The 22,412-nt window shown below is 37.2% G+C and overlaps 1 protein-coding gene across 5 annotated transcripts in view; it reads left to right on the top strand.

Moving 5' to 3' along the window:
* The window catches only part of csmd2 (CUB and Sushi multiple domains 2), a 320,658-nt gene that overhangs the window by 162,037 nt on the left and 136,209 nt on the right, over window positions 1-22,412 (top strand). For all 5 annotated transcript variants that reach the window (XR_007186350.1, XM_048201499.1, XM_048201498.1 and 2 more), the window contains 5 exons: window positions 2,221-2,333; window positions 6,865-6,942; window positions 11,472-11,559; window positions 14,837-14,961; window positions 22,105-22,226. Coding sequence is in view for 4 of the 5 variants with exons in the window: in XM_048201499.1 (XP_048057456.1) it covers window positions 2,221-2,333; window positions 6,865-6,942; window positions 11,472-11,559; window positions 14,837-14,961; window positions 22,105-22,226 (526 nt within the window). In the remaining variant the exon portion in view is untranslated. The remainder of the gene's footprint in view (window positions 1-2,220; window positions 2,334-6,864; window positions 6,943-11,471; window positions 11,560-14,836; window positions 14,962-22,104; window positions 22,227-22,412) is intronic.

Raw genomic sequence — 22,412 nt, 5'->3', positions numbered from 1 at the left:
AGTGCTTGTATTGCACATCAATTTTAGTCATTCCCGCAGGTTTCGCGACTCACACCGAAAGCGCACGCACCACTGATCTATAGAGGGTATGCATCGGCGTCACTTTCCCGCCGGAACGCACTCCCTCAGCTGGACTGAGTGGCAAAAGAACCTGCTGCATGACTGGATATAATAGAGGAAACTGAAAACACGAGTAAAACAAACGATTACACTAAAGGTTGGACTCGAAAGTGTTTCTTACAACTTGTCAAATAAACCTAAACCATGGATATTGACATGCAGCCAGGAGTCGTGTTTCCTGACATTTATATGTGCCTGATTTCAACGCCGGGGAAACACATAAAGCAAATCTGCCTGTGAATATTTGATATAACTGCAATATAAGTAGGTTTAAATCCGAGTAATCACTTATATCAATGTTATATATATCGTCATATTGTCCAGCCCTAAAACTTGTATATTTTTTCAGTTTTTATTTAAAAACACACAATTATGCAGAATATAAGATGGAAAATATTTAATTGATGATTTGTCAACACAATATATATCAATACAATATATATGGTATGATTATACCTCAAAATCTAAAAATTTGACACAAAATGATAACTGCAAATCCATGTTTCTCTGCCTGGAGTCGAGCTGTTTGCTGTGAATTGCAGCAATCCATTTGTTTCTTTTTTCTGTAGCTTTCGGCAGTTTTTACCTCAGGTTTTGTGTCAAAGCTATTTGTACAGTCAATCACAAAGCTCTTTCCTGTATTTGATGTGTTTTGTGTGTTTTTCGCCGCATTCACGCTATGCTGCCACTCAGTCTTTTGCCACTCAGTGGGCGGAACCACAGTCATAATGGTCGACGGTGATGTCACGTGCATACCTTCTATATAAGTGAAGCGAACAAGCCAAACAGAGACAGAAGTCAAATAGAGTCACAAGTACCAAAACGAGTAGCATAATGCGCTTAAACTGTCAAATACATATAAAAGTATGTCAAAACCAGCGGCACAGTTAATCTTGGCGAGTATACAGATAAACACACTCAGTTTTGAATCGTTAAAGCTGCAGTCTGCGATTTTTGGCCCTCTAGCGGTTAATAAACAGAACTGCGTCTTGCGGAAGAACATTGTAGCTGGAGCTACTTTTCTCCGTGTATGTCTTTGGCGAGTCACGCAGTTACTGTGATACTCTGTGGCGGGTCCTACCAGTCCGGTCTGAAATAGTCTGAATATAAACACTTATTATAAGTGTACCATAATGATTCAGGGTAAGACAAAAACACGGTTGCGGACAGCAGCTTTAAATAGCTAAGAAATGAACCCATGTTGTGTGTAACAATACTGGGTCCGTTGAACACTGTTCATAAGCTCTTAAAGGGACAGCAGTCCAATATTCCTGCTGCTGTCTGTCATATTCATCAAAGAACAAAAGACAAAGAAAATCAATTTCAGCTCTAGACTGAATATGTTTTATAACTTTAATGGTAAGAATTGATCTGTATTAATATTTACAATAAAGACTACAGAAATTAAGGGAACCAATGTAAAATAACACTGAATGTGTCATTTTACATTTGATTACTTTAATTTCTGTAGTATTTCTTACCTGAATAAAAACCCAGTTAATCCAAAAAACTGTTTCATAGCTCTCTTTATTCTATTGCATTTATTTGAGCTGTTTATATTTTATTACTGACTTTTAAAACTTTGCATTGAAGAAAAGTAGATTTTTGTTTGTATATGTTGTCAATTCTAGTTCTTAGAAAGAAAATCGGAATCGGCAAAAATCAGTATCGGCAGATCTCACTAACAAAAAATTGGAAATCGGAATCGGCCAAGAAAATTGCAATCGGTGCATCTCTACTCTTGTTTCAAATCCTTATGACTCCTTCTGAAAAACACTAAAGGAGAAGTTCTGAACACTGTGATGGTCACTAGATGTGATTATAATTAATTGGACCTCAAGCTTTCAAGCTTCGGAAAAGGACCTACAGGTTGTTCTGTTCATCATACTTGGAATATAGCGCATGAGTCACACGGACCACTTTTATGGTGCTTTTGCATCTTTGTTGAAGCTTGAAAGCCTTACTTGTAATTGCATGGGAAAGAGAAACCTCTAGAATTTTAAAGTAAAACTGAAGTTTTTTCAGTGTTCCACATAGAAAGTAAGAAGTACTGTAAGTGTACTACACTCGATAAATCCTGTCTTCTCTTCAATATTACAGGTTTACTGGTCCAAACCTGCCATCGCCCATCATCAGCAGCAAGAACTGGCTGAGACTCCACTTCACATCTGATGGAAACCACAAACTGAGAGGCTTCAGTGCTCAGTATCAAGGTAAGAGATGGGCTGTCGTGGGACTGGTGCCTTTACTTGTGTAAGTCTATGTAACAAGACCGAGAAACAGCTCAGGGGTCCTAGCTGTCAAAAACATCTGGAAAAAGAGAGAAGCAAACTGAAACGGGAGAGACAGAGAAAGTGAAAGGTTAGAAATATGCAGGGCTGTTTTCACAACATGTTCTACAAAGCATTCTGCTCTTCACAAGTGTATGTGTTTCCTCATTTTAATTTCAGATTAATTTAGTTTTAAATGAATGTTGTCTAAAGAAAAGGTAGAAGTAGATATTATTTTATATATTTCATGCCTTACATTTAATTTATTTGTTATATTGTATGATTATAAAACATTTTTTACAAAAAACTTTTTTGATACCAATAGATCTTTCAGCTCTTTTCCCTCATGTTCTGTTAAAGGTGCCCTAGATTCAAAAATTTTATTTACCTCGGCATAGTTAAATAACAAGAGTTCAGTACATGGAAAAGACATACAGTGAGTCTCAAACTCCATTGTTTCCTCCTTCTTATATAAATCTCATTTGTTTAAAAGACCTCTGAAGAACAGGCGAATCTCAACATAACACCGACTGTTATGTAACAATCGGGGTGTACGCCCCCAATATTTGCATATGCCAGCCCATGTTCCCAACATAATAAAAGGCATTAGACAAGGGCAGCCAGTATTAACGTCTGGATCTGTGCATAGCTGATTCATCAGACTAGGTAAGCAAGCAAGAACAATAGTGAAAAATGGCAGATGGAGCAATAATAACTGACATGATCCATGATAACATGATATTTTTAGTGATATTTGTAAATTGTCTTTCTAAATGTTTCGTTAGCATGTTGCTAATGTACTGTTAAATGTGGTTAAAGTTACCATCGTTTATTACTGTATTCACAGAGACAAGAGCCGTCGCTATTTTAATTTTTAAACACTTGCAGTCTGTATAATTCATAAACACAACTTCATTCTTTAAAAATCTCTCCAACAGTGTAGCATTAGCCGTTAGCCACGGAGCATAGCCTCAAACTCATTCAGAATCAATGTAAACATCAAAATAAACACTGTACTTACGCGATTAGACATGCTGCATGACGAACACTTTGTAAAGATCCATTTTGAGGGTTATATTAGCTGTTTGAACTTTTTTTTTATGTTGTTTAAGGCAAGCGCGAGCTCTTGGGGCGTGGAGCACGAGATTTAAAGGGCCACACACCCTGAATCGGCTCATTTCTAATTATGCCCCAAAATAGGCAGTTAAAAAAATGAATTAAAAAAAATCTATGGGGTATTTTGAGCTGAAACTTCACAGACACATTCAGGGGACACCTTAGACTTATATTACATCTTTTTAAAAAAAGTTCTAGGGCACCTTTAAAGGCCCACTGAAGTGCCTTGGAACGCGCAGCATTATTTGATGTGTTGACATCATTTCAGGGCGGGACATATTGAACAGCTCCTCCCCTTTAAAAAAAAAAAAAAAAAAAGCCAATAGCGTTTAGTTTATATCACAGCTCGAGCCATCAGACAACAAAAGACAAAGAGAAAATTCACTCGTTCTTGACTGAGTAACTTTTTTGACTATAATTGTAATGTATATTTTATTTATAAAGTGCGGTGTTATTTTACATTTGATTACAGTTTCTGTACCTGAATACCTGAATATCTTAAAACACTGTTTATTTCAATCATATCTTTGTTCAATTTTATTTATTTGTTGTGATTGTTTATTTTTGGTCCTTTTTTAATTGCTGTTTTACTTGTCTTTAATAATGCGTGAGTTTACATTAGTTAGGCTAGTTGTTTTTGGTATTTTTTTAAAGGTATGCTGAGGAAATCTCTCTCTCTCTCTCTTTGAAGGGCCTTTTTATTTTAAAAATGTGCTTTATATTCCTTTTTCTGTTTGCTTAGAGGCATTTGTAAACTGCAGTGCTAAAGTTCAGCAGTAATAAAATAACTTGAAATTTTCAACATTTTTTCACATCATGTCTTTTTGCACCAAATAATAGAGAGTAGTATCGAAAACAGCATCGATAAGTACCGTTATTGATAAGCAGTATTGGTATTGGTATTGGTATCGCTAAAATGTAAACGATACCCATCCCTACTTGCGGATATGATCTGCTCTGTGCTGTCGTGTCTCTGGACTAGAGCAGACTGTGTGCGCTGCGGTTCGCGTGACACTAACGTGAAACCAGACTTAATTCGCCTCAGTGGAAAGCATATTTACTGTACACTGTCTTAATCAATCCCTAACCCCTATATAGTGCACTATGTGCCATTCATCATGTAGAAAATAGTAAATGTGTGAACAAGTGACAGATTCACTGCTTCAGCGTCTATTTATAATGTAGGGGGCGGGACACTTTAGATTCTAGAGAGCATTTGATTGGACAGAAGATCTGATGAGAAGCTGAAGTGCACAGTGATGTCATGGAAATCTGTGATCCATTTTAGAGGAAGTGAGAGACTGTAAGTTTGGAATGCTTAAATCTCCTAAATGCAAATTTTGTGATTGTTTTGGAGCAAATAAATAAATAAATAAATACATTTTAGGTTTAAATCCATTTTAAAGAATCCCCTCAACAACCAGTGCAGAAAACCTAAAAAAAGAGATTAGTAGATTGTGTAGACTGTAGATTCACTGCAACTGTTTGCTATCTGTAGTCGTCATGCACCCTGCAGAGATTTCCCCTGCCTGCAGTTAGAATTAAAGTCAAATAATTTGAATCATCTTGGTTAAGTGTTATTAAGTCAGTTAAAGGTCATGAATACCCCCAACACCTGACACGTAGACACACACACACACACACACACAGCTGTGCTACTGGCGGCACTCTCATCACACTCTCAAGTTCAAAGGTCACCACTCAAAGGAGATGAGCAGAGGAACGGGATTAGTCAGCTCAGCTACAGGAAACAAAGACGGAATCTGCAGGAATTTCACCTCCTCCATAAGCAGATCAGAGCGATGGGATGGGATTACAGGACTGGAGTTTGATAAATAAATAATTTTAGAGTATCAGGAAGAGAGAAAGGAGAGCTAAGCTCTTAATTAGATTTTCCACTGACCTCTCCCCTTTTATTTTACCTTCCTTCCTCTCTCCAACCTTTAGTGAAATGCTCCACAATGAGTAACATCCAATAGGAAGACACTCTTTTCATAACAAGCTACTTAGCTTCATCGCAATCTTTTTCCAACTCTGTCAAAGATTAGGTATGGAGAGAGAGGGTAAAGTGATTTTAGAGAGAGAGAGAGAGAGAGAGATGCTCAAAAAAAGTTATATCTTTAAGGACATCTTTGGTGTCCATCTATTTAATTTCTCAGAATTTGTCATTTACGCTCTGTTTTATGAACTTGTTGTAGGTTTCATCACTTTGACTTAAAAATTTAGACCGTTTTCAATGTTTGTGAGTTGATTTGTTCTACGTTGTACAGCACAATGTGTATATTCTGCAGATCTGGGGCTGGTTGCGTCAGCTGTATGTAAATTATAACTTAGACAAGTTCTGACATAAAGGGCCACTAAGGCCGCATTTACATTACACGGTTCAAGTGACACGATTCCGATTTTTTTCCTCCGATGTGGCAAAGATCGAATATGACCCACGAATGTGTAAGCATGCAGGAAAATAGCACATGGATTCTGATATTCTCAGATCGGTTACAGAAAATAAATCTGATATGAATCGAATATGTGCATTTGCATCTGCCTTGTATGCAGACAGATTGGATATCCCCTGTCAATGCAAGACGTACGTCATTGAAAAAGCGACATGACGCCAACTCATGTGGACACCAACCACAGCGAACCCCAGGCTGCAACAAAGGCTCTCCTCTTTTTTCTCCACCTTAAGAGACCAATGTTTTTTTCTTCCATTTTTACTCCGGCCTAAGCTGTTCCGGGTCAATATGTCTACCTTGGGTTGTATAGCCACGCGTATAGTGTATCGGATATGGGTCACTTTGGCACTTTGGTCAAACAAACCAAAACTAGAAACATAGAATGACAGTAAGAAAACTAGAAACCACAAAGAAAGAAAACTATTAAAAGAAAGAAAGAAACAGAAATGGCACACTTCACATTTAAGGTAGTTGCAAATATAATTTAATCAATATGCTAAATGATTTGTTACTATTTGGTTTTGCTAAAACAGCTGGTTTCTAATGGTAAACATCTCCATTACAAATGCTTACCCAAATGCTGATTTTCTTTCGAGAGCATTTAAGTGCTGAAGCTCTGAGACAATGTAAAAGAAAAAAACAATGACTGCATGTGTGTGTGCGTACAAATGCACGCTTGCATTATTTTGTTGCTTTTTCAACAAACATGCTGAGCATTGTTCAAACACAATAGGCTTTTTTGCACAAGAATGACAGCTTCTTTGAAAGACTGTAATTGTAATTACAATGCGGTTCATGATTTGTAATGCCTAGCAAGCATCTGGTCTATAATTATATTTTTTTCCTCTTTTCCTTATCCTTCCTGCTCTCAAATAAAATGTTATATTGCTTTTGACTTTCAGTGAAGAAGATGACAGAGCTGAAGTCCAGAGGGGTGAAGATGCTGCCAAGTAAAGACAACCACAGCAAGATATCAGTTTGTAAGTCAACCTCTTTATGACGTTTTCCCAAATCCGCATTGCATTTCGTTTACATTCATGCACTTGGCAGATGCTTTTATCCAAAGCGACTTGCATTTGAACCTGTGACCTTGGCATTGCCAAGCAACACAGCGCAAAATCTCAATTTATGAATAATTATATTTAATGGTAACAATATGTACAACACTAATTAACAAGTATATACCTACAATTTAATATTGCTACTACAGGAATAAATTGCTTTTTAAAATATAATAGAAAATAATTATTTCAAACTCTTAATAATATTTCAGAATATTATTGTTTTTATTTTTATTTTTTAATACAAAAAAATCCAGCCTTGGTAAGCATGAGAGACTTTTTTCAAAAATATTTAAAAAAATATATTTAATAAGAATGTTGATTCAGGAATGTGTCCTGTTTTACTGTATGTTGTTTATATCAAGTGTGAGTGAACTGAAATGTAACATTCACAGCTCTGAAATCTGAAACCTTACAATATATTATCATTTAAGGCCAAAACGTTCTTACTTTTTCCAGATTAATTTTGGGGGTTTTTAAGCATTGTCAGTGTGCAAATTCCATTGTCCACGATTTGATTAAAGCAGTTCGACACTTGCAGCGTGTCCTCGCGCTCGGCACGAGCACACCACCTTGAACGTTAACGTTATCTTTATTCAATGCTATGTCAATTGGAGATAAATGGAGCTATTTTTCTCCCTAAGGCCAGAGGGGAGGGAAAATAAGTTACCGCTTCCATTGTTGGCAAACAGAGAAAGAAAAAGCTTATCGAGGGCTGAGGTAATTGCTCTGTGTGCTGAGAGTCTTCTTCAGCCTGCTTTCTTCTGTTATGGCGTCTTTATTTACATTTCTATTACCTCTGCATCATTGTGAGAAAATGTCAGCCTGCCCGTGTGAGCATGTGCCCATTGAGGGTGACATCTGGGATCTCAATACCGTCACCGTGGCCGGCAGTGTCTCAACGGCAGCGCTGACAAGTTTGGCCTTTTGTCCCACATCAATATGCATGAGGGCCTGCACCCAGGCGCGCCTCGGCCAATCAACATGTGTCACTTCAGGTTTTCCCTCCACTATCCTCTCCTGCCTCCTAGCCACCTATTGCATAAACTGAGGCTACGGCCAACCTCTTTGACCCTGCGTGTCATTTCCACTTCCTGCAGGGCTGGATGACTTCAGCTTGTGTGATGCCAAGGAAAATTTTGTACTCGCATAATGATGTCTGAAAATATCTTGGCATTCTTGGGAGGACTGATTGATTCTTTTGTTTATTCAATAAACCTGGGCAGGCTGTGTAGACAGCCGAATACATTTACAGATGGCCTTGCTCTCTTTACAAGGTAAATTCACGTTGATGTTCAGACCAACTGCATAATTGCAAGTGTGATACTGATTTTAAGCAACAGTTCAGTACACCAGATATCAATGTTGAGAACCTTACATTTTAGACAAAATTTGCCCAGTTCTTTCAATTATTTTTTTCTCGCTACCAACAAAAATAGTAGGGTAAGATGGGAGAAAGTGACCCTTAAGAAGTGTGTGCATTTATTGAGTTCAGCAAGTACAGGATGATGTTGCATCTTTCAGTATATTATTAAGGGACATAGATGGAAGCATTTGCTAATTTAATTCTTATCACACAAAAGTGAAAATCATGAAAGAGGGGCAACTTGCACCTCTACTGGGGTTGGATGACCTCCTACCTGGGTCAAGAAGCCTTTTAGAGTAAACGTATCCTTGTTGTCAACTTGTCGTTAAGGAGCAGTTGTGCTTAGTGTGTAATGTTGCTGTTTGAATATGAAAAAGGTCTGCAAAGTTACAAAGTACAAAGTCCACGTTAAAGGGAGTTATTCTCTGTACACACTATTATTGATACTGAACTCCCTAAAATGGCTCCGTTGTAGTCTTGAGTTTACTTCCGGGAATGTACATGTCACAATATTCCTCGTTTAAATAATTCCCAGCCAAGGCATGCTCAGTAAGTAAAGGGTTTGAGGCCTGCTCGAGTTGCGTTAGTAGTGTATTGAAGCTCACACTTATGTTATGGGGTGTGACATTTTTGAAACAAGAAGCAGTTGACCAATCACAACACATTGATCCAGCTGACCAATAAGAGCACATCGTGCTTTTTGGAAGAAGGTGTTTCATAAAGACAGGAGTTAAACAGAGCAATACTGACAGATTGAGAAGAAAAATGCTGCAACAATGTGAAATATCTGAAAATAGGTGTTTTTTGAGCATTCAAGCCTGAAAAACTATTCTAGTAGACCCCAAAAACAAAATCAAGACTTTGTAAAAGGACATAATAGGTCCCGTTGTAGAATCATTAGTATAAAAAAAAAAATAATAATAATCTAATTAGTGTTGTCAAAAGTACCGGTACTTCGGTACCAAGTCGGAACTGAAATTTTGAAAATGTGACGATACCAGCATTTCTGTAGTACCGGTAGTACCGAGAATCCGGGTATATTCGGTACCCACTGATAGGACTGTGGCAGTATTTACTTGAATATGACACGAGTGAAGCACAAAGCTTTGTTTACAAAAGAAATAATAGGTTAGCAATAATAATAGATGTGACATCGCAGCCATGGAAACATTTTGGTTAATGCCGAATAAGAGAGGTGCGTGAGTCCATACATTTAAGCTTCATATTCTGTTTTCCGAATCGCGATCTGGTCACCTGATTAGCAGAGAATTTAACAATATTCCATTAGTTATTCTACTGAACATGGAATCTGTTTCTTTTCCCAAATCTTCACTCACGCAGGGGATTATAAAGTTTCTTTCGTTCGCATTTAGGCCTATTATAGGCTATTCGCATTCTTTACTGTGGTAAAGTAGAAAAAAACACCGTAGGACAGAAACCTTTTTGCTTGCACGTCAGTTTCTATTTAACAGAGTTTGTGCTTGTTATTAGACTTTATAAGGCGGGTCAAGTTTATTTGTATATATCGCGTTTCATACGCTGGTGATTTTTACTTTAGTTTTCTCTGGCAGCGCTAAATCAAACATAGCCTGAATGTCTTGCCCCTGCAGAGGATAAAACTCGCTCTTCAGACCTTTTACAACAAGTGTCAGTTGTTTGTAACATCAGGAGATAACATGAAGATATTATTAAAGAGAAATGGTCTCATTCCTGCTCGTGTCCCACATCCCTCTCAAAGCGCAAAGCGGCTATATCAAAGTAATAACGGGACTTTGGCTATATATGACGCGTCTTTGTTTGGAAATAAAAAACGAATGCTTTTTAAAATAATATTTAACTTTCTTATTATTTAGGTTACCATTATTTACCGATATTTATTTCATAGTTTTACAGGCTGTAGTGTGTTGTTTCTCTGACGGAATAGCTAAAATAAACACGCACGTACCCCTGTTGAAAAAACGAGCATATGCTAGTAAAGTAGGTTTTGAAGCTGGTATGCTGGTTTGAGCTGGTTTATGCTGGTCCAGGACCAGCTTAGGACTAGTATGGACCAGCAGCACCTACCTTACCAGCATATGCTGGTTTTTTCAACAGTACACAATGGATGTTTGAGCATTTAATTATTTTTTTTTTGTTTTTTATATTTCAAAATTTATTTCATTGAGGTAGCCTATATATACACACACAAACACACACACTCCAAATCATATTTAATGTTTTTAAAATAGGCTATATAAAATAGTAAAATAGTTCCAATAGATTTTACTGTGGTACCGAAATTGGTACCGAGAACCGTAAAATTGTCATGGTATCGGTACCGACTACTGGAATTTTGGTACCGTGACAAAACTAAATCTAATGTTTAATAGTTGTATTACTTTTTTAAATGTTTAAAATAATGTCATGACTATAAAATACTAAATAAAATATTTTATTTAAATGTATGGATTTAAAAAAAAAGTTAAATAATGATAAATCAACTAACCCATTTAAATATCTCAATCTGAGTTACACTTTGTAATTATATGAATTATGGATAGGCCTATATTTTTAATTGAATGGGATGTTATAATAGCAATAAACTGAATGCAGATTGAATGATTCCACTCAGTTTGTTTCAACTGGGTTATGATGAATAATACTAATGTTTGAAATGTACATCTAATTCATAGAATAACTCCATGACTTAATTATAATAAAATTAAGTATTAAAAACACCAGCAACATGTCACTGGGGGCAAATTTTGAGGTGGTGCATCTTGTACAGAGGATTGTGATGGAACTACAGGGAGTTGTTGAGTTTTATTGAGTTTATGTAATATTTAATTAAATCATAAAATATAAAATTAATTAAATAGGGCTGTACATAATCTAAATAAAACTGAAATCTCTACATGGCTTAGTGTGATCAGATCAGTAAAGGCTGCAATTTAGTATATTAAATTAATAAAAGTATCATCATTCTATGCTTGTGTTGATATTTGATGATATTGTCAAAAGGAAAATGAAAGGTGGGGGAGGAGGGCATTGTACCTTATCCTACTATTTACCAACTTTTTTTCTCTTTTCTTGTCTTTTGCAGTATCTCAGATGGGGGTGGCACAAGGACATAACATGTGTCCAGATCCAGGAATCCCAGAGAGGGGCAAAAGAAAAGGCTCTGATTTCAGGTGAGAAATGAGTTTATGGATTACTTATTAAAATAGTCCACTGAGAGGACACGGAGGAAAGAGGTGTGCAGTTAATTTAGTGTTTGTAATGCCAGGATGATGAATAGCAAGAGATGCAGGAGGTGGGCGCCTGTTTAATTTCTCATTGGCCTTTTAATTCTCGAAGCTCAGGGAGGATATTTGATCAGCATAAACATGGGCTGTGGGCCCCCAAAGGTCAGAGCATGAGGAGAAGAAAAAGAGAGAGAGAGAGAGAGAGAGAGAGAGAGAAAAGAAATAGGGATAGAGAGATAGAGATGTAAAGAAAGAGAGGAAGGTTTGTCAGTACTTTAAAACATTAATATGGCTTCTTTGTATTTATTTAAAAGGCAATATTATCCTGTTCAACATGTAAATTAAAAAATAAATAAATAAATAAATAACATTTGGATGCACCAATACAGAATATAATAATGTATAAAGACTTTTGCTAATGTGGACTGATATGTGTGCTGTTGATTTCCCACTAAAAGATTTAAAGGGATAGTTAATACAAAAAAATGAAAACTTTGTCATTATTTATTCACCGTCATGCCATTCCAAACCTATATGACTGACTTTCTTCAGGCAAACTTAAAGAAGTTGTTGGCAACCAAACAGTTTCAGTTCCCATTCACTTACATTTTATGGAAAAAAAACTATCCCTTTAACAGAAAAATATTGAGGTCAAAGGGGGGGAGGGGTGACAATGTTGATTGAATTAAAACGCTATTTCTAAGACAACATGTTAGAGATGAAGAAAAACACTTGGAATATGTGAGACGTTGGGAAATGGAAAGTAGTACAATTATTTAACATTCACCAATGTATTCACTTAATTGTGATATTCTGATAACAGAAAACAAGGTAATAAGATGTCCATCTTGAAACATTGTGAGTTTAGCGCTTCATTCAATATATTAAGACATAAATGAAGGGGACTTAAAAACTGTAGAAATGATCCGAGAAAGAAAACAAGTGAAATGTGAACCATCATTTATGATCGGAAAAGAGAACAGAGAGGCAAGGAGATTGAAAATGAGACAGAGGTCCGGACCTATTTAATTGAGTGGGGACAGAGCTATAGTAGTGTCATTTCCAGGCACAATGCTGCTACAGAGAGGCCTGCGGTGCAAGTTAGGCTGTCAGCGTCCCCCCGCAGGGTGAATGGCAGCGCCCTAGAGGATTCTAACACAGACAAATGGGGACAATCCGTTTTACACTCACTAGCTCTCAGGGCAATCGCAGCGGGGAAGTGAAAGACAATCGAACTTTTTTACTGGAATGTTCTTAGCTCCGGCTACCTGAGTGCCCCTTCATCAGCGGCTAGGTAATGGAAGCGGCACAGTGATGCATCTGGATGCACATATCACAGTTTCCTAAAGGCTGTCCATTACCAAGATCAGACAGGACCACTGCTGCCGGGTGGAGAGAAGGGGTATTTATGCTGACATGCTATTTGATTTAGCCATGAACAGATACCAGCTCACATGTGAGAGGTTGGGAACTGCTGTGAAGGGCTTGAGTCGCCTGACATCAGCACTTTGCACAGTTGGAAAATAATCTAGGGAAATTATACAAGATGATATTGTTCTCCTTTCTTTCTTTTCCAAAAGTTAGTTGTAGACTTATAAGGCTTATTAGACTTATTATTAGGCTTATTAGATTTATTAGGATTATATACAGTCAAACCAAAAAATATACAGACATTTTTTATATTTTTGATATATTTTTACTAGTGGGTGCAGGACACTGTAGTTCAATTGTGTTAGTGAGGATAGCAAAATAAACTGTGACATATTATACCCACAAATTCTTCATACAGTGGACTACCTGTAAAATTGATAAAAAATTTGGAACCAAAAATTATTCAGATACTTTGACCTGACCATGTTTTGCTTAAGTGTTATCTGACATAATTAAGATTATTTTTTTCTGACACAGTTTAACTCTGAGATCTTGTCATATTTTATTACCATTTTTTTAAACTATAATGAATAAACTATTAATGAATGAAATGTTCAAGGTGTCTGAATAAATTTTGGTTTGACTGTATGTAATCGGGCTGCCCTCCAATATTCGACTAAACGTTATTCAACAAGAAGAGGCTTAGTCAACCTAATTTTAATTAGTCGGTTAGTCGCAGGGGAAAAAAAAAAAGTCAGATGTCCGACGGACAGATTTTTAACACAGCTGGTCCATGTAGTAATTATATCTGGCAGGAAATCCAAATGTTCACCTTACATTCATCGACATCAAACACGACTTATCATTTAAAACATGTTAGAAGTAGCTTAATGTTACCACTTTAGATGGCCACTCAAATTAATGTACTGTAAACCTAGATAAATGTGCACTATTAGGCACATATCCAAGTGTTTGTGTGGAGTGTGGAAACTAAATTAGTACAACAACATTAATGTACATTAACATTTAACTTAACGTGCCTTTCCGACACATCCACTATACTGCAGAGATGAGTGTTGTCAACTTCATCTTGACCGCCGACATTGACTCCGAAAGCATTATTTAAATTATTTAAATCTGTTTTTTTTTTTTTTCTCTGTCATATTCATAATATTTACTTTGCAGCAAGCTTTATACATGTGCTTCAGAACTATATATTAAAGGCTCATTATTATGGTATAGTATTTCTCTGTAATGCAGAACAGTGGTAGCAATGTAAGATATATATAGCCCTGAAACTCAAACTGAACCCATCTCCAGTATATATTTATGTCATTATATTATTATCATAAATGTGTGACTACTTGACTAATTGCTTAAATTAACGACTACTAGTTGACTAGAAGAATCTTTAGTCGGGGACAGCCCTAATATGTAATGCAATTAATCTAATTCATCAAACGCACCATGCTGCAGCCAAAAATATGTGTACAATGACTGATAAATTGCATAATTGATCTTTATCCCTGGCCTCCAATCTCCTGTGCTAGTTGCATGTCTTTTGTAGGACTCTGCAGTCACTTTCTTTCTCACAAAATACAATAATTTCAACTCATATCAATATTTCATGTTCATTTATTTATTTATTTGCTAAGTAGCTGTGTAATAAGTAGGATAATGTGCGGCGGCTAATCGTTATCACAAAATAAACTTCCACATCAGGGGCCTGATTACCCTGTTAGGATTTATTTTGTCATAATGACCGGCTGACTTTACAGAATGTCCATAATGTAGAATTTATAGATGTATGGGTTGGTATTCTTTCAAAATAATAACCCGTTTCTTCTTGCAGGCGGGGTGCTACTGTGCACTTTTCTTGTGATGAAGGATACGAACTTCAGGGGTCTAAAAGCATCACCTGCCTGCGAGTTACAGACAGTTATGTTGGCTGGAGCGATGACCGGCCTATCTGCAGAGGTATGTCACTTTGGAAGCATCTGCTAAATTACATTAAATTACATTTAGAATTGCTTATTTCCTGCTGTCCACTACACTGTCAAAACAAACTGAAACCTTTGTATTAAATGAACAAATTTACCTCATCCATGTGCCCTAATAAAGTCTCATGCCATATTTACAACAAACATATTTATCACAGCAGATTTAAGCCCATTTGTTTAATAAATAGTCGTATTATTTGAAATCACAGTGTATCTCGGCAGAGTTAAAGGGCCTTGATTAATGACCTGACAATGAAAGAGGACAATAAGGAAAAAAAGCGAGAGATGAGAGAGAGGAAATGGATAGGATGACAACAGATCTCTAAAGCAGATTTCCTAAGAAGGAAGAGATGGTATCGCTCAGCCAGTAATCAGCTTATTTAGCCTCACCAGGCTCCGATTAATTACTTTATTGAGCCTTACTTAATTTCTGACTTTGATTGGCTAGGACAGCCTCCAGGACTTCATTCCTGCTGCAACTGTCACATCCCCAGAGAGATGCTGTCCACCATGCTGCCACCTTTGCCTTAGGCCGTAAATTGAAGTGCGAGTCTGGCATTTAGTTCTCTGGTACCAACCCCATGCATCTTAACTACATGCAGTTAAAGCCTGTCAGTGATACGGTACCTTTAGAGAATATACAATGGGGTCCAAAACTCTGAGACAACACTGAAAATCTGATTACAAATATATAATTTATTATAATTTAGCTTTAAAATATTTATTTTATTATTGATATACTGTATAAACATACTTACAAGAATAACCATTCAAAAAAGTGTCTTTGTACAATGATTATTATAATGAATTTTACTTTTATTTTATATTATATCTAAATCTTTAAATGAACAAAAACAGACTTTTGGACCCCATTGCACAGATCTACTTTTGTTAAGATAAAAGTAATTTAGTTGAGATGTAATACTGAGTAATACACGCCATTTTAATATATTATTCAGAACATTCTGACCAGAAGTCGTGTTAGACTTTCGCACTGTCCGTCATTTTGATGGACAGGATAGTAAAAATTCTGTCTTAATGAATTATTCCCCGTCATTTTTAGATTTTAATGATAAGATGTTTAATAGTTGTTGTTTTTTTCATCCACATTTTCATTTTTATTCATGAGCTTACAGGATAAGCAAATGGGCCTATACATTTATTTATATTATGAAAAGAAAGTTACAAAGACCGTGTCACTTCTCAGTTTTCATCTTGATCAGTTGTCGTGGATCGTGAGTGAACGCGATCATCCCTTCCTCTTTGCTACTTTACAGAACGAAATAAACATGAATGAACATCAGAAAATATGTTGCAAGATTACCAAAATCTGTATCACATCTCAATCAGTTCAATCAGAGTTGAAAACAATGTCACATAACATTATACCTCAGAAAAGCCATTCGTTGACCATAAACTTGGTAGTCAACAACAAAACAAACTGGATTAGAAACTTAATTATGTAAGTATAAGTATTATAACTTTATTATTATAAAATCGACTTAAATTGCTTCTCAAACAGCTTCTCTTACTGTAGCTCTACACCAACATGCTCATACACATAAAGCTTTGGTTGTACCTTCTCCCTTCTCCTTCATATCGATTAATTTATCCTGTGCTGCTCCTCCAGCTGTGGACTATTAGTCTTTCATTAGAGTTACATATCCCTTCTCCAACACCACCAGTGGCCTTTGCCACAGTGGACCCCTCAGGCTTGACAATCTTCGGGAGAAAGTTAGTTGGACAGCTTTGTGATGAATTGCACCAGTTGCCTTTGTTTTTGATTATTTAACGATCAGTTTTTGGCACATCACTGTGAGCTTGTGGCAAGAGGGGAAAATGGACCTGGAATTGGGAAACTGTCGGAATCACCAGATGGACCAAGTTCCCTTATCAGCCCCATTACTCATGTGAAAAGGGTTGATATTTAGCTATTGCTCCCTGGAACCCTTTTCTTCATCACTTGCTCCTTTTCACAACTAATGTAGAGAATGATTATTTGTCTTGTTTCATTGATTTAACACTCTAAATGCCAGGCCATTATTCAAAAATGGCCCATTTTAATTGCATGCTTCAGGAAAATCTGAATCATAAGAATAATTAGTAATGGCGCCACAGAAAAAGCATTCATAAATCATTGTAGTTAAATACATAAATACAAGCATAAAACGCTCAATAATAATAGTGTGTCCTTGAGGCTTTCTCTCTCTATATGTATAGAAAGGATTTTTTCATGATTTGCAGGATTTTAAAGGATCTAGGACTCACACCAGAGATCTATAAAATACATTTGTGTCCTTTTTATTGGATATTTAGAAATAAAATCAAGCTTCAAACCTTAATATAACCTGATATAAACCACATATCATGAGAAATATATTGTGTTTTTATTGGATATTTAGAAATAAAATCAATTTTCAGACCTTAATTGAATCTGAAAACACTACATATCATGAAAAACGAGTTGTGTTTGTAGAAAATCGAAGTCTTAGCAGCTGTTTAATGTTGATTGTAGTTCCAGTGGCTTAAAGTAACTCTTTGGAATGAATCCCTGCCATTTTCAGAAATCAAAGTAAACTCCACAGAGTTTCATTCCCTCATTATGGTCTGCCATAGGCTTTACATCTGCAACTCTTAAATGTGCATTGAGAAATCCAGGGTTTTGGAACTGTTGACTTGAATCTCATCTGATCGAATTTAGCCTGTACAAGGGGAACTTAAAGTCATTATCTTTTTGCAGCACTGCCCTTACAACTTAAATTCATCTGGACTGTTTCACAGCTGAGCCCCTGCTAATAGATATCTTCTACTAATAGCATGATTAGTACACAGATGAGCCAAACCGTTATGACCTCCTACCTAATATGCTGTTGATCTTCCATGTGCTGCCAAAACAGCTCCGACCCACTGAGGCATGGACTCTACAAGACCCCTGAAGTTGTCCTGTGGTATCTGGCATAAGAAGTTGGTAGCAGAACCTTCAAATCCTGTAGGTTGTGAGGTTGCCCGACCAACACCTTGAACTCTTTATCATGTTCCTCAAATCATCCCTGAACAATGTGTGCAGTGTGACAGGGTGCATTATCCTGCTGAAAGAGGCCACTTCCACCAGGGAACATTATTGCTATGAAGGGTTGTTGCTGGTCTGCAACAGTGTTTAGGTAGGTGGCAAAATTTACGTACACATAAAAGGTTGGACCAAGGGTTTCCCAGCAGAACATTGCCCAGAACGTCGCACTCCCTCCTCCAGCTGTCATCTTCCGACAGTGCATCCTGGTGTCATCACTTAAATGGTAAACAGCTAAACAGCACATACGTACACAGCCGTCCACGTGATATGAAAGAAAACAGGTCTCATCGGACCAGGCATCATTCTTCCACTGCTCCAAGGTCCAGTTCTGACACGTGCTTTCAATGGTGGATAGGGCTCTTCAGAGGCTCTCTGATTGGTCTCCGGCTATGCAGCCCCATACGCAGCAGATTGCGAAGCACTGTGTGTTGTGACACATTCCTCCCATTAACCATCATAAAATTTTGTGTAACTTTTGTGTAACCCCAATAGACCTTCTGTTGGTTCGGACCAGACTGGATAGCCTTCATTGCCCTCATGGATCGATGGACCTTGGGCGCCCAACACCCTGTCGCCGGTTTGTGGTTTGTCCCTACTTGGACCTTTTTTTGCTAAATTCTCACCACTGCTGACCGGGAGCAACCCACAGGCCTTGCCGTCACCAGTCACCTTGCCATAACAAATTGGCCCTTGTCAAACTCACCCAGAACTTTGTTCTTGCCCATTTCTTCTGCATTCAGAATGCTGATTAGATATTCGCTTCACCTGTGACTGGCCATAATGTTTTGGCTCATCTCAGTGTATATTGGTTCATTTTTGAGTTTGAGTTTCAATCCCTGCAAACTCAAAACATTACACTAACATTTAAGTTCCCTGGGACCAGTCCCATAATTTTTATAACCACAAACTAACATTTCCAGAACTTTGCAAGGGGTTATTTTGTGTGAAAACCGAATAAGAATCTTTAGAATTTTTAACTGATGGCTATTTTTGTTTTATATTTTATAACAATTAACTTACCTTTCCACAGCTTTGCAGAATAATTGCATGTGACAATCTAATAACAATTTGGAATTTGATATAATTGTAATTAATGTAATGGTTACTATTCAACATTCCCAGAACATTCTGTTTTTTTTTTTTTTTTTGGTTCCCCCCCCCCCCCCCCTTTTTTTTCTTCTGTCATACCACTATCATACAGTGGGTACGGAAAGTATTCAGTTATTCAGACCCCCTTAAATTTTTCACTCTTTGTTATATTGCAGCCATTTTTTTTCCTCATTAATGTACACACAGCACCCCATATTGACAGAAAAACACAGAATTGTTGACATTTTTGCAGATTTATTAAAAAAGAAAAACTGAAATATCACATGGTCCTAAGTATTCAGACCCTTTGATCTATTACAGCCATGAGTCTTTTTGGGAAAGATGCAACAAGTTTTTCACACCTGGATTTGGGGATCCTCTGCCATTCCTCCTTGCAGATCCTCTCCAGTTCTGTCAGATTGGATGGTAAACGTTGGTGGACAGCCATTTTTAGGTTTCTCCAGAGATGCTCAATTGGGTTTAAGTCAGGGCTCTGGCTGGGCCATTCAAGAACAGTCACAGAGTTGTTGTGAAGCCACTCCTTCGTTATTTTAGCTGTGTGCTTAGGGTCATTGTCTTGTTGGAAGGTAAACCTTCGGCCCAGTCTGAGGTCCTGAGCACTCTGGAGAAGGTTTTCGTCCAGGATATCCCTGTACTTGGCCGCATTCATCTTTCCCTCGATTGCAACCAGTCTTCCTGTCCCTGCAGCTGAAAAACACCCCCACAGCATGATGCTGCCACCACCATGCGTCACTGTTGGGACTGTATTGGACAGGTGATGAGCAGTGCCTGGTTTTCTCCACATATACCGCTTAGAATTAAGGCCAAAAAGTTCTATCTTGATCTCATCAGACCAGAGAATCTTATTTCTCACCATCTTGGAGTCCTTCAGGTGTTTTTTAGCAAACTCCATGCAGGCTTTCATGTGTCTTGTCTTCTTAATGAGGAAAAAAAAAAAATTAACTTAAATGATTTTAGCAAATGGCTGCAATATAACAAAGAGTGAAAAATTTAAGGGGGTCTGAATACATTCCGTACCCACTGTATATGTCCAGAGTGTTAGAGAGAGGAGAGAACCAAAATGTAATTGTTCTCTTTTTGAGAGTTTATTTTACCTCAATAATTATGATTGACCATAAAAATATAAATTAATGTGCGTTTTTAGCAAACCCAAACTTTAAAGCAGAAACCTGCAGACAACACATATTATGTTGTGAAGGTGAAAACTGGGGTCAACCAGCCCTGATGTTAATTAACTTTCCAAAGACTTTTGCTCTTTAATGTCAGTCCACCTTAAAGTGTTTGAGGAAACTTTGTGTGTGTGTGATAGGGGAGGCCCTAAGGAGCTCACCTCAGACATAGCTCATTAAAAGCTCCAGCTGGTCCCAGACCTGCAGAAACATTCATTTAGTGCAAACACGCTGGCTGTGCCCTTCCTTCTCATTAGACAGCGAGTGCTTTCATTCAAGGAGGCATTTAAAGTCCTCCTGGAGGCCACGGAGTGTCACAAAAGACTTAACTCATGGAAAAGTCACAAAAAAGTCATCAGTAAGGTCATTGAACATTCAGTTCACATGCCAGTCCAATCAAAACCAACAACCCAAGATAGATTATTTCTTGTAACTTGAACAATATTCAAGTGCAAAATATTGACTGCAGCCGAGGGCTAAGCCTTCATACTTGTGCTTTTTTAATAATGTAAGATTTTGTTATATTTCATCACCCTTTAGGCCCATAAGCCAATCACAGCCTTTGAAAGTAAAGAAAAAAAAAGAAAAAAACAGTTTTGGTCTGTGAGTCTGACTGTTGAACTCAACATTGGGATACGTTCGGTGGTCTGTGTAGGAGTGAATAAAGTGTCTGCAGTCCTGTTGCTTTCCTTTTTAGGTTTACACTGATGTTGTGGTATTGGAATGCCCATCACTAGTTCTTTAGACATGGGATAAAACATTTCATACATTTTTACTTGTGTGGAAAATAGTGTCTTTAACATTTTACCCATACATTATTTCTTTACCAAACCTTTTTCAAATTATTAAAGGTATCGCAGGGAACAGATAGACACTAAATATGATATAAAATGGTTAAATCTTCGTCCATGCATTTGTTTATCTGTTAACAGGTCTGTCCCATGACCTGTTGATTTAACAGTCAGTAATCATTAACATAAACTGTGCTTTGCATGAAGATGGAGTGGATGTGATGCAGTTTAGATCAAATTAAGGCCTCCAAACATAGGTATGAATGGATTTAGATAGATCTCTGTGGCCTCTCTTTATTTCAGTCACTGCTGCTCCATCCAGGAGGTCCTGAAGGAATTTTTATGGCAGTTCTTGCCTAAACCTTAGGAATGAGTTTGGTGGTTAGAGTCAATGTGTCGTCCAATGAGAAGTCCTCTCCTTGGTTTTGGTGGGTGCAGAAGGTCTGGTAGTTGTCCTAACATCTTATCTGATGTTGCTGAACATTTGTTTATGTTCATTCACCAAAGATCTAATCACAGTGTGTCACATTTTCTTACACACCAGCAGTTAGAGAGGGGCCCTCTTGTAAACTGGTCCCTGGAATGCCATCTTGACTGTTGTTCACAACAGTAATATAAAAAGACCATAACAAAATGACTAAAATTAGCATAAAAATTCTAAATAATAAAACTAAAGGGAAAACTAAAATAATCACTACTTCAATGTAGCTGAAAATCACTTTGAAACCACCTTGTAGTCCAAATCCAATCTTAAACAATTATTATAAATATTTAACATTTCATTATATAATGGTTTTGTTTCTGCCCATGAGAGGAACACATCTGTACCAAAATGTATTACATCTGAACATATTTAACAAACAAATCCAAAAATAATTCCTCTATATCCCTCAGATCTTTCATAGATGAGATGTTCTTTCACTCTATGAAGATCCAAACTGCATGACTTGCTTCAACATGCTTTGTCTCTTTTCTTTCAGCTCCTATGTGTGGTGGTCAGCTCCGTGGCCCTAGTGGCATCATCACCTCCCCAAATTTCCCAGTACAATATGACAACAATGCCAACTGTACCTGGATCATCACAGCTTCGGACCCTTCAAAGGTGAATGCTTCCAAAAGTGTTTTTGTATGATCCCTGCATGCTACCAAAACATAGCTTCACACTTGCAATTTTAGAAAAGTTCATTTGAAATGAAATAATATTTAGCCCCAGACAGAATCCACAGACTTTTTTACCCCTTTTCTGTGCTGATTTGGTGGTCTGATTTAAATCTTATTTAAACTTGCA

The sequence above is a fragment of the Megalobrama amblycephala genome, linkage group LG9, assembly GCF_018812025.1.
Source record: "Megalobrama amblycephala isolate DHTTF-2021 linkage group LG9, ASM1881202v1, whole genome shotgun sequence".
Taxonomy (NCBI): Eukaryota; Metazoa; Chordata; class Actinopteri; order Cypriniformes; family Xenocyprididae; genus Megalobrama; species Megalobrama amblycephala.
Note: the sequence above shows the minus strand (reverse complement) of the source record. Positions and strands in the feature narration are given on the sequence as shown.